The sequence below is a fragment of the Adiantum capillus-veneris genome, chromosome 3 (genome assembly GCF_014529385.1).
Source record: "Adiantum capillus-veneris isolate H3 chromosome 3, ASM1452938v2, whole genome shotgun sequence".
Taxonomy (NCBI): Eukaryota; Viridiplantae; Streptophyta; class Polypodiopsida; order Polypodiales; family Pteridaceae; genus Adiantum; species Adiantum capillus-veneris.
The window spans coordinates 45626488-45639990 of NC_140933.1; the positions used below are offsets into that span (position 1 = coordinate 45626488).

General features: G+C 45.7%; 1 protein-coding gene across 1 annotated transcript in view; it reads right to left on the minus strand.

Annotated features, from left to right (window-relative positions):
- LOC147460844 (zinc finger (CCCH-type) family protein) overlaps positions 1–13235 on the minus strand; it is a 100507-nt gene extending 87272 nt beyond the window's left edge. Inside the window, exons 1-4 of the mRNA XM_086508533.1 lie at positions 12758–13235; positions 12584–12676; positions 12265–12495; positions 11903–11975 (exon numbers count right to left, since the gene is read on the minus strand). Coding sequence (XP_086364659.1) covers positions 11903–11975; positions 12265–12495; positions 12584–12676; positions 12758–13195 — 835 coding nt within the window. The 5' untranslated portion in view covers positions 13196–13235. The remainder of the gene's footprint in view (positions 1–11902; positions 11976–12264; positions 12496–12583; positions 12677–12757) is intronic.
- Between the last annotated feature and the right edge of the window lie 268 nt (positions 13236–13503).

Below are 13503 nucleotides of genomic sequence, written 5' to 3' on the forward strand. Positions count from 1 at the left end.
ACTTGGCCGAACAAAACCCCTGTCGAGATAATCTTTCAGCTGTCGCTGAATCTCGTCCTCCTCGTTTTTGCTAAACCGATAGGGTTGCTTTGAGAAGGGTTGACTACCAACCACCAATTCAATGCCATGATCTACTCCTCTCGAAGGCGGCAAGCCAGGAGGTAGATCATCAGGAAAAACATCCTCGAAATCAGTCATGATTTCTCGGATAAGATTGGATTCGTCGGAATCCCCAAGTTCAACGGAAGAACGTGAAACATTTTTACGAAACTCGGTGACAGAAGTACCAAGCACTAATGAATCAAACCAAACAGATGATACACGTTGATCAAAGTCAACATCAGAAGACTTTGTATCTTTATACATTTCCAAAGCAATAACAACTGGTATTGCAAAACCATTATTTACAGACTTTTGATTACAAAGCGACACAGATACATGAGGCATGTCCTGCTTAACAAAAACAAGAGAGTGATGTACATAGTTTATATACAAAGAGTCTTGTTTATCATAAAACCATCGAATTCCTAAAATAACATCTGCTCTGTCCAGGCGCATGATGTGGAAATCCAGGTTCTTTTTGTAATCAGCCAGCTCGAGCGATAAATCTGGAACCATCTGATTCCATACATCCGTATCCTCGCCACGAGCCATCTTCACACGATACTCATGGTCACTGTCCCGTGTCCGCAGACTCAGTTTCTGCACCAATTTTGCATCCACAAAATTGTGTGAGCTTCCATTATCAAGGAGTACGGTCACGTGTGACCATTGATCTTCTCGGGAAAACGGAGAAGATCGTGCTTACCAAACACTTTGGTTCTAAAAGTACAATTAGTGCATGAACTGTGCGCTAAATGATGGATTTCAACTTGAATGACATCAGAGTTACCTGAGATCTCGTGAATCTAAACCGAAGGACGACCTTGCGGTTTCTGCGTCTTCTTCTTCTTGGGGCAATCCTTGATTTGGTGACCCGTCTGGCCACATCCGAAGCAAGCCCCCTTCTTCACTGCATCAGCAACTGAAGCATTTTTGGCTTTCTTCTTCTCTTGAGAAGATCTCGGCGGTGATTTGGACTTATGCTAGAATTGGGGTCGCTTCCTCAAAGCGCCCTCACCGGATTGATGGTCTGCAGTTCTTTTCTTCTCATAATTCGCTCCATTTATCAAATGGAACAACCTGGCCTTTGCCACTGCATCCTCGACATCAGTCGGGGCTTTCTCCTTGATTAAGGCCCAACGGTAATCCTCATGCAATCCCAGCAAGTACATGTGCACAGTATGTGTAGAATCCACCTTGCAGAAGGTGAGCGCCTCTCTGAAAGCTGTCGTATACTTATCAAAGATAGAGCTTTCATCCAAAGACTCTGCAGTTTAACGTAAGCTTTCAACGGGTCCATTTTGGTGAAATCCCTCTTGAATTTCACACAAAAATCAGCCCACGTCGTAGGCTTCTCTGTCATGTTGCGCCACCAGGTAAGTGCCTTACTGCGCAAATAGAGAGGAATCATCTGAATCCTCCATTTATCATGCTCCCCATGGAGATCAAAATACGTGGTCCATTGATGCAACCACTTATTTTCAGCCAGTTATGTACACTCCTTCACTCAGAAATTTGTGGTTTTGTACGGTATCGTTGCAGTCGGACCACCCTGTGAACGCCCAAAAGCAACAATCTGCGTCCACAATTGCTGGAGAGGGTTTCACCCTCGAAAATACGCGCAATCCTCGACTGAGCCATATTTTCTAGAGCAGTAAGCCGGGAACTAGGCCCTTGCACGACCCCTTCAAGAGAGGCCAAGCGAATGTTCGTCTGAACGTTCACGTTTACCATAGTGATAACACGTTGGTCGAAACTCAGAAAGTACTTGTAATCCATGTGTAGAGAGCCTGCGTGAATAAAATTTTTCAATTACCTGGCACGTCGTCACGCTGCGCATCCGAGCTAGAGGAATCCATGGCAAAGTGCGTGAAAAACTGAAGGTTTCACACGAAACTGAACCTTTTCTGTACTTTTCGATCGCGAAAAGTCAAACTCCGAAGAGCGCTACGTGGCGGCGTACACGTCCGGAGGCAAGCAGGTGATGGCGGGAGCGCGGGAATGCGGGTGGGTGAGAGAGAGGAGCGGTGGGAGAGAAGCAACAGAGCCAAGAAGTCAGTTTTCTGCAAACTTGTTAGACTCTGTAGGTGAGTTTCTAATAAACTCAGCTATCGTACCTCTTTTAAAGAAACTCAAAGTGTCCAGGCCATTTAAAATAAAAGGCCACTTGGGAGAGTAAAAAAAACAAGGTAGCATGTTTTATGAAAAACAACGCAAGGCTTAAACGCTGCCAGCGTAAAAAATTCAGCGAGGGCTACAAATTCCGTCGACGCATGGATCCGGTAATCGGACGCGTGGAGAGAGAACCCTACACGTAGCGCACGTAGTGAGAGAAGATCTTCGGGCTCGTGGAGGCTTGTGTCCAGCATGCAAAACAGGCTCCAACTAAGAGCGAACTCTGCAAAAAAAAACCCACACTGGCCTCTCAGCGCTCCTCCGAAACACTTCTCTGTAGGCTGCCACAGAGAGAGGTAACTCTCTCTCTCTCTCTCTCTCTCTCTCTCTCTCTCTCTCTCTCTCTCTCTCTCTCTCTCTCTCTCTCTCTCTCTCTATGCTTCGCACAGAGAAGGAGATTATAGGGAGGGTTTTTTTTTTAAACATGATGTATGCTGAATTTAATCCAGAATCAGCAAATTAATGAGTAATATACTGATTTTTATCGAAAACCAGTAAAATTAATAAATAATCCCCCAATTTTCAGCAGTTTCACCTGCCAATTTGCTGATTTTTATCAAAAATCAGCAACATAGTATTGATTTACACCTGCAAACATGCTCATGAGAAGAAAATAATCGATTAAACAATTATATCATCAAAAATTACATAAAACAGTGATTATCCGACTCGAACCAACCCATAGGTGTGCACACAGTCCTTCGTGCAGCCAAGCCGACTCTAATACCATGAAACGAACGAAGAGAGTGGATCTCCCGGCTACACGGACCGCCTACAGACACGCGTCGGACGAAACACCCGACCATAGCCACCATCCGGCAACTTCCCCGTGCTGAGGCCAGCGTCCAAGGACGTAGGCGTGCACCTGTAAGACCAAGTGTCCCATACCACCCGGCCTCACCTCCTCGAGGTGACCTCGCGCACTCCTAGCCTCGCGGGCTAACCACTGGCACTCTACAAGTGGGGGTCGATAACTGCAAATGAGGCCTTGGCCTCCCTTTTATAATAATGGCCGGCCACACTGGCCGGGTTCGCACTACGTCCGCCCGGACACTGGACGCGCATCCCGACGGCGTCTGGGCTAGATCCCCTCTCCCAAGAGCAAGACGACATTTCCCCTCATCTTGGATTACCCTACCTACTTCATATCTACATATTTCAGCCATACACCTGCTGTTTTTCTCTGATTTCAGCCCACCTGGGGTTGTGACATTGATTCCCTCCCTACACCCTCTGCACCGCTCCGGACCGTGCCGGGAGCGTACGAGCACGCTGAAAATCGCTGGACAGCAACGTTTTCATCACCTCGCAATTGTGTTTTTGAGTGGACAGCAGCCTCTAGGCTTGTGCTTTTCACAGAGGATGAAGTTATCTCCTGCCAGGACACCATCCGGTGGTGGTCCGTGCAGTCTCTCAGTGACTACTGAGGTACACAATATCTTCAACATCGGCTTGATCATCTACGTGCGTACAATCCTTGGGAGATTCATTCATTCCAGCCATCATTCGGCAGTTGTGCACTCTAGAGGGTGTGGTGACTTGTGGTTTGCTATGGACACACCTATGCACTCATCAGAGGAGTTTACACCAGATATGGTCATGCTCATGGCATATGGGATTCTGAAATTCCCAGAGAAGACACCACCATTTTGGGTGGGCAGACACTTACCGCTTGACCTTCGACATGTCAGATCACTTGCTTACACTGGAGCATCTACATGGGACTTAAGGAGATGATCTTGGATCTCTTCTTGGATAGGTTCATTGCTTGGATCTACAGACTGGAGTGGCACTTCAGTGCTTTGGACTCTCTTGGAGAGTTTACCCGCGAGATGCGGGAGATCAAGCATCATTACAAGACTACATTCGGAGTCACCCAGAGCTTCGCTTGGATGGTAGTGCAATTGCTCTTCTACACTCCTGATCATTTGGATTGCTACCTTAAGAGTTACTTACACTCACCCTCGGTAACCTTACAATAGACTTATCCCCCGACCTGGGCAATAGGCTGCTCCCAGCTCATTCACATTGAGAGCCACACCGAGATGCGGCTTGGTGCGTTGTTGGCGCGGAATCTGTTTTTGGTTGACAATGGAGGATTGGAGGCAGGAGATACAGGCAAGACGGCGCAGACACACTAGTCTGGCCTTCCCTCTTCTTAGAGGATCTTCACAGTGTAGACTTCTCAATCTGGCTTCCCTACTTCTACAAGATGATTACAGTGCAGACAGATTGGTCTAACCAAACCTCTTCTCAGAGAATGTTGAGTCTGGCTTTCCCCTCATCTTGCATTACCCTACCTACTGACAGGACACCATCCGATGGTGGTCCCTACGGTCTCTCGGTGACTACTGCAGCTTACGGTAGCTTCTACAGTGCAGAATGTTTAGTCTAGCTTTCCTTGATTCGGAGGACGTTTACGGCGCAAATTGCTACATTTGGCCTTCCTGGAGTTTTACACGGCTTAGCCACCTGGCCACACTTGGTTGCAGGTTCATGCAATGACAGGCTTCCAGTCATTCTCATGACTGTTCCTGGGCTTCTCCATTTTCTCCAGGCGTTTTGACTATAGACACCACAAATCCTATTGGGCACGACACTTGCAGGTCTATTCGCACTTCTTTTACGACAAGGACTTGTTCACACTCAGTTCGGGACCTTCACGCAATATCTTCACCTTGTATCAGCGGAGAACGGCAGTTTGCTACGCTGCTTGTGACGGCACTTTACCATGGAGATCTCTCGACGGTTGGGACACCCCAGACTGCTGCTACACTCGCAGAGTATTGTCCTTCAGTAGACATCGCAACATACATCTTTATCATTTGCCTCACATCTTCGGCTTCATGCGGTTTGTTCAGCATCCGCTGCTGAGAAGGGGTGTTAGACTTACACCGCTCTGCTGCTTCACATAGGTCTAGGGCATACATGTACGCTAGTATGTCTCCGAGCTGGCCACCCTTTGCATACGCATACAGACTGCATCGTCTGGCCGCCCATCGTCCAAGCCGGCCGTCCACTTTGTTCGGACGTCCTTATATCCCTTTTCTTTTAAGTTGGGTCGTGGAGCACTTTCTGGCACTGCTCGACCCCCTCCTTGGGCACCTATATATGGAGCCACGGGGGGTACCCACATATCATCTGTACACATCCATTCGTTGGCGTTTTTTGTCTATGGTTAGTGGGGGGGCGATCTTCCATATCTAGCGTTTGTGTCTACTCTCTCTCTCTCTCTCCTCTCTCACGCTCCCGCACACGCGCTCTCACAAGAGGTACATTGACAGAGAAGGAGATAGAGGAGCACAACTTCTAGCTCTTCAAATTCGAGCGAAGAAGACAGAAAAGGTGAAAAGCGAAGCAAGAAACAACGCTTCAGAAAGGGCAAGAAAAAGGCAAAGCGGTCTAAATCTCGCCCAGTGAATGACAGTTCTACACACGACTCGGCTACAGACAGTTCAGACTCCGATGACGGAAAATTTTATGCGAACAAGAAGAATTTTTATAAAGCCAACCAGTATGACTTTCTGGAAGATAAAAGCAAGAAAGTCCAAGAGTTTAAGGAAGGCGGACAGTCGATCACATTTGACACTTTTTCAGGATACAAAGATGCTTCGAAGGCTGTCTTTTATACAGCAGTTTGACATCGCTTTCGTGGGAGGACCCTACTCAGAGCACTGAGCTGCCTCTTACTTTAAGGGGAATGCTCGAACTTGGTGGTCCACGCTTCTCTTAAACAATCTTGGTTGACGCAAGAATATGAACGCGATATACGAGCTACTTGGAACCATCTTTGGATGACCAAGAGAGATACAGTGGATGCTTACTATGAGAGATTCTGGAGCTCTTTTCTACCCGCCTCTTCATTCAAGAAGATCTCGTTCAGAGAACAGATTGAGCGGTTCACCTTGGGTCTATCTACAGAGATCCGAGATCACTACTTGGAACAAAAGTCAACTTCTATTCAGGAGTTGATGAGTCATGCGAAGCGGGGCTTTGCCATTCACTCTGGCCGTCGAACCTACCCCATCGATGAGGTCATAACACAACGAACCAAATAGACTTCTGGGAATGAAAGTAGAAAGAGAAAGAGCAACCCAGAGAGGAAGGATGCACGACCCAAGCTTATTCCTCAGGAGAGAGCTCGCTTCATCAGAGAGGGGCAGTGCTTTGGATGCGGGGAACAAGGACATATCTCCGCTAAGTGCCCTAAAAGGCACAGAAAGAACAGACTGACAAGGACGACGACAGGCCTCAGAGTTCGAGAGCAACTGAGGAACGTGGAAGAAAAGGCAAGATGAAAACAGGACTGGTTCCAAATTGTGTGGGTATCGATCCCAACACCATGGACGAGAGTACAGAACTTTGCCGAGCTTGGGGCAAAGTGAACGACCAAGAGGCCATGATCTTCTTTGATGGAGGAGCCAAGGCCAACTTCATTTCACCAAAATTGGCGGCGCGGCTCGAGATCACTCCCGATCGGATGGGACCACTTGCGGAGGTAGTTCTAGCGGCACCCGGCAGGGACATAGCCATTATACCTGTCACATTGGCAAACTTCGGTTGCATTGTCAGGGGTATTTGGGGCATGAGGACTTTTTCATAATGCCTTTGGAAGGTTGTGATGTCCTCTTAGGGATTCCCTGGTACCACAAGAACAACGCCGTGGTCGATTATCGGGTGAGGAAAGCGACATTGACTACAAAGAAGGGCAGAACCATTGTACTTGATATTAAACTGAAGGGCGAGTCTGTCCCTATTGTATCGGCTTCGGCCATTTCTAAATTAATGAAGTCTAGTCTGTTTGTTTACTCGATCTTTATGAAAGAATTGAGCGATAAGGATAGGACAAATATGTATAAACTTGATAAAGAACGCCAAGATTTTCTCCACTCTCACGCCGATTGCTTGTCAGAGGGCCTACCAGGCGAGTTACCACCTGCTCGTCCTGAAGATCATACCATTGATCTGATACCTGGAAGCACACCACCGAACCGGTCACCTTATCGTGTGAGCCGAGCACAGAATGAAGAGATTATGAACCAAGTGAAAGACCACTTGGAAAAGGGTCTTGTCCAGCCTAGTACTTCACCGTATTGCTCTCCAATGTTGTTGGTTTTAAAGAAAGACGGATCTTGGAGAATGTGCATCCATTATAGAGCTCTCAACAAAATCACCATCAGGAACAGATTTCCGATTCCTAGGATCAATGATATACTCGACAGATTACAGGAATCCTCGTGCTGATCTGAAGAGTGGATATCATCAGATCAGAATCGCGCCGGGAGACGTCTACAAGACAGCTTTTCGGACTACTTTTGGCTTATTTGAGTTTTTGGTGATGCCTTTTGGCTTAACTAATGCTCCTGCGACATTTAACCGGATGGACAGGATTTTTCGAGAGTACAGGCTATTTGATGGCACTTTCTTTGACGATATCATTGTTTTCTCCAAGAATGAAGCAGAACACAAAGATCATCTGCTTCAGGCTTTCACGCATTACGAGATCACAAGTTAGTGATTAATGCAAAGAAAAGTGAATTTTTCCTACCAGAGATACACTTTTTGTGACACATTGTCTCAGCAGCAAGAGTGCAAATGGATCCGGCCAAGATAGAGACTATCCATGATTGGCACGATTTGAAGAATGTCCATGAAGTTAGAAGCTTCTTGGAACTGTGTTTGTACTACAGGCGGTTCATTCGAAAGTTTGCAGAGGTTGCTTCCCCTTTGCATATCTTGACACAATAAGGAGTCCCTTTCTCGTGGGGATCAGTTTTGACTACAGGATCAATTTTGACTTTGTCGGACTTGCAGAAATCAGTTGAAGTATATTGTGATGCTTGTGGTCGTAGTCTGGGTGCGGTCTTAATGCAAGAAGGCCATATCATTGCTTACGAGAGCTGATTGTTCTCAAGGCTGAAGATGACAGCACAGATTTATGAGAGAGAGCTTTTGGCGGTTATCCATGCTCTTACTCAGTGGCGGCATTACCTACTTAGAGCGGATTTTACTATCTTTACAGACCATCGGAGTTTGCGCTACTTCTTGTCACAGAAGCAGCTTTCAGAAAAGCAGATGCGGTGAGCGAACATCTTGTCACAGTTTCACTTCCAGATTGTCCATGTGCAGGGACAAAAGAATGTGGTGGCAGATGCTTTGTCTCGGAAGCCGTTGATTCTGGCTATTTCCACGATACATCATAGGAGCTTCGAGGATATGGTCAACCAGTATGCCACAGATACAGATTTTGCAGACGTTTTCACACGGATACGGGATAGGGAGACAGTAGCGGGATATTCCATTCGAGATGGCTACTTGATGAGAAAAACTATGTTGTGCGTTACACAGCCGTTGAGGGAAAAGGTTATGACTGAATGCCATTGTCCACCTTTTACGAGTCACCGCGGCATTGCTACCACCATAAAAGGGGTAGAGAGATACTTCTTTTGGCCGAGACTCAAGAAGGATGTGAAAGAGTCTATGCGCAGTTGCTTGGTATGCCAAAAGGTCAAGTTTGACAGGCATAAAGCACAGGGATTGTTACAGCCTTTACCCATACCCACCCGCCCTTGGGAAAGTATTGCAATGGATTTCATTTTTGATCTCCCGAGAACACAGAGTGGTCACAATGGTATCTGGACTGTTATTGACATATTTAGCAAACAGGCTCGTTTCATTCCAATGAAGAAAACAATCAAGCCGAATCACTTAGCGAGACTATTTGTGGCCCAGATCTTCAGATTACATGGCATGCCTGAGACGATTGTCTCCGACAGAGACCCCAGATTTATGAGTTTGTTTTGGAAGGCAATTTGGGAGAACATTGGCACGCGGTTGCAGTTCTCGTCATCGTTCCCCCCGCACACTAACGGGCATCTGAGATTGCTAATTCAGTGGTTCTAGATTTATTGAAGTCTTATATCTCGGATCAGAAGACTCAATGGGAAAAGTACTTACCTTTGGTGGAATTTGCCTACAATAACACGATACACTCTTCGACAGGGAAGGCGCCATTTGAGATTGTTGAAGGTGCTGCGAAGGTTCCGCCCTTCCTAAGCACGAAAGATAAGATTTTTGAAGCGCATGAATATACGTGAGACTTAGATACGGCTTTTGCCAAGGTTCGCGAGACTTTGCAAAAGTCTCAAGAACGACTGAAAAGGCAGCGGATCACCATCGTCGCGACTTGAAATTGAAGGAGGATGATTGGGTGCTCTTACGTTTTGAGAAGGCACGCCTGAGAAAGAAAAAGGGAAAGAAGAGGCTTTTTCCAAAGCTTAGTATGCGATACTACGGACCTTTCCAGATCAGTGAAAAGATAAATGATGTCTCCTTCCGACTGAAACTGCCTGATACTTGGAGGATTCACAATGCATTTCATGTGAGTCTCTTGAAACCTTTTAAAGGTGATGTGCCTAATGATGGGGAGCCTGATGAGCAACACGAAGTGGAAGAAAACGAGGAGATCCTTGTTCCTGAACAGATTTTGGCACATAAGGATACGAAGAATAAAGGTAAAGTCCGAAGGCGTTTCTTGGTTAAGTTCAAGAACTATCCTGCATTGGATGCGAAGTGGATAGAGGAGGAGGACCTAGCAGATACTCCTCAGACTGTGAAACTTTACCTCGAGGCTTTTGGTTTAGCATAGTCTACTCCAAATGGAACCCAGAATTCAGCTTGGCCGGAGATCTGGTGCAGTGGGATGCACAAGAGGGGAGTCACTCCGCTCCTTTGTCAACAGATGCCTTGATTTAGATACTAGAGTCACTGATGTCTCTTCCAGCTTCAGGGATACTGAAAGTTGACAGTATTCTGCTACATGACTTTATGAAATGGAATTCGTGATTATGATACTAATTTGTTCTTGACTTCTTTTAAGTGCGGGAACTGATAGACGAAATGACTGCAGCATTTTGGTCTAATTGATCTCGAATACACATGGTTGCAATAGGGGTTAATCAATCGGACATAGATGAGGTCGTGATTGGATCTAGATGCGATTGCTAGTTACATTGCCGATAAATCATGGTCTAAGATCCGAATGAATGTTGAATGTCATGTGATGTCCTGTGATGTCTAGTGATGTCCTGTGATGTCGTGTGATGTGAGTGTCGATTGGTACATGTGCTAGATATGCATTCCTAGTACATAGGTACTAACAGTTAGTGTCTGCTAAGATGGTTTATGGCCTCTGTCTGTTTTGCAGGCGTAATCGAGGGCGATTACAATGCTTTCAAGAGGGGGGTATGTCACAAAGTGATGACGTGTCTACCCGGAAGCCGAAACCATGACTGCTGCTGAAAACCCTAATTCTGCCCTAAAACCTGCAAACCCTAAAATCTGTCAAAACTCCTTACCCTAAAAACTGTCATAAACCCTAACCCTAACCCTAACCCTACCAGCAGGCTGAGATTTCCGTGAAAAGCGCTTACTTGATGGCGTGGCACTGTACGGCCAGACCCGAATTTGCGGCGCTGAATTTGCAGCTTTTGCTTTATTTTCTCTACGCAAATTGAGTTGAAGAGAGAGAATTGGATTGCTTTATTTTATTGAAAGCAAGAGAGCTTGTGAGAGAGAGATTCTGCTTCTAATTTGAAGCTTTTGAGGCTCTGCTTTTGGCAACCCTTGTAAACTTTAAATAAGTGGTTTGGGCACACACTTTGTAGAGCATCTGGACGCAGAGTCTGAGAGTGAAACCCTAACCACTCCCTTGTACTTTGAACTGATTAATACATAAAGAAATACCAAAAGGGGCGCCAGTCTTTGGGGCCAATATCTCTAGGCACGAAACTCCGCCGGGCGAGTGCAAATCTCTTGTGAACTATGAACTGTTTTCAAGTGGTTATTTCGTGCTGTAGTGATTGATTCTTGACTTGGAGTATCCAAGTCTGTTACAGCTAGAGTGATGGACTACATAGATCACAGTCGTCTTGGGCTTTTCCTACTAGAGATACGCATACACAGAGAGACATTGCTTCAAAGTTCAATTCCAATCAGAGTATCGATGCAAAGGCAAGTCACAGATTTCTTTAGAGGGGATCATCCTCAGCAGAAGACCTAGAGGTGCCTCAAGACCACGGAAGGAACTCTCATAGATAGAGGTACACATACTAGCATATCCAAACGACCACAACTCCATGTTAAATCACATCGCCATATGTTTCATCGTCGGATCCAAGCCATCGTTGAGAGGCACAGAGCGGCCCCTACCACGTTCTTCGCACAGGCGAGGATTGAGGCCATGAGGCATAGGCCTATGCGAGACTCGTGATATCATGTTGTGTAGGTCGTTTGGTATTTTGTTTAGTCTTTTTCATGCCGAGATATGAATCATATGATCATGATGATGTAACCTCTTTTGGTCTCATGGGTCTTTTTGGCCTTTTGCACACATTAATATACATTCCATTTCCCTCTCTGTCGTATATGCATCAACCCCGCATTGGAATGTACAAGATAGTATGTATCTGATTTGTCCTATAGGTTGACTTTGGCCTCTACAAGACGTTAATAAATCTTCCTTCTTTCTCTATCTCATGTAATTACAACTTTAAAATTTACCGATGGCTGCTCAAGGTCACTTCAATACTAGCTTTGTTAATCAAATAAGCGAATCAAAACACACCTCTAAGCTTGGCATCCATAACCCACTGTGGAAGAGGAACATTAGGAGACATTGCTTTCCTCACGTTGCGCACCTGGAACACACTCAACAAAATTTGAACACTCAAACTACAATGCTCCCAACATGTTGCTTTTTTTGTCAAAACAGAGAAACAATATAAAATCATATTCCAATGTGCCAACATTTAGGCTCCTTTGTTAGTATGCTCCTATACTGTGTCACTTGGATGTTTTCCATGAAAATCTTTAAGTTTCTGGTCATGTTTGGATTATTAAGATATTTGATGGAAAAAAGAAAAATGCCCAAAAAAATCGATTCCAATACGCCAATTTATACATGAATAGTTGACAATTTCAACTAACCAGCTTTTTGAGAACCTGGCAGATTTCTGCTCTTTTCTTTTCGAGTTGTTGGTCATAGGGCAATTTAGCCAATGGTGTAACAACGTCGGATATGTCTGTGGATTTACTGTCAGCTGGATCAACCAATCTTTCCTCATCTCCTAAAACAGCCACCCTTTGCATTTCCCAAAAGCGCGGTGCAGCATCAACAACTTTCAGGACTTTGGACTTGAGCAACAACCCATCCAGCGTCTGTGTCATACACAAATATATCATCCTCTACTACTCAAAACAGACATGACAGAGCCTCTTGCAGTCAAGTTTCTGCTTCAGAGAATACCTCCTTGGCTGATATTGCATGCTCATTACATTCAAACTCTACGAAGGCGACGCTGGAGTGTTTCCTCTTTCTAGATGAATTAAATTTGAGCCCCTGGAAAAAGGCCAGCACAATAAAACAGTGGGTTTGCACAATCAGACTAGACAGTAAAGCCGGATGACATATTCGCCATACCTTGTCAGCCAGAAGCTTGTTGAGGTCCTCAGAACTCCACCTTAGAGGAAGGTCCTGAATGCATTTACGAAGGGAAGGCATGCCATCCCCCCCTCTCTCTGCTCCTCCTCCATCATCATCATGTTCTTCCTCCTCCTCCTCTTGTCCCTTCCTCTTTGAAGAAAGTTGGCTTTCTGATGTGTGAGCGGGACTGCCTTTGAGAGATGTGGGATCCCAGGTGCCATCAGGTCGAGGTCTGAGCTCATCGTTGCCGTGAGCATACCTGCATTGCAAGTCATGCCTGCAGCTGCCGAACTTGCGAAAGTAAGAGCAGAGACTGGTTTTAAAGAGGGCGTCAGTCTTCTTCTGCTCTGCTTCTCCAGTGACCGTTACATCCTCGCGAGCCCCTGTTCCCGTTTCATCAGGAAGCAATGAAGCAGAGACAACGCCATCCTCCATGGCTAGCTAGTGTTCAAGTTTCAAAATTTTCGGACTGTATAAATATGGAGTTTTTGTACATGGGAGGGACATTTTGAAAATCATGGTCAAAATTGAGGGGCATATCGGAACAAGTTTGAGGGTTATGTTGGGAAATTTTTAATGTGAGGGGTATTTTGGGAATGTCCACTAATTTGAGGAGCATTTTGTCCCGCGTCCCTCAAAAAAACTTGTACTTTGGTGATAAGCACCTTGGCTCTCCTTGTGAAGGTTGTATGAAGACTGTATTATTTGTGTGAAGGCTAAATTATTTATCATGATGATGGCTT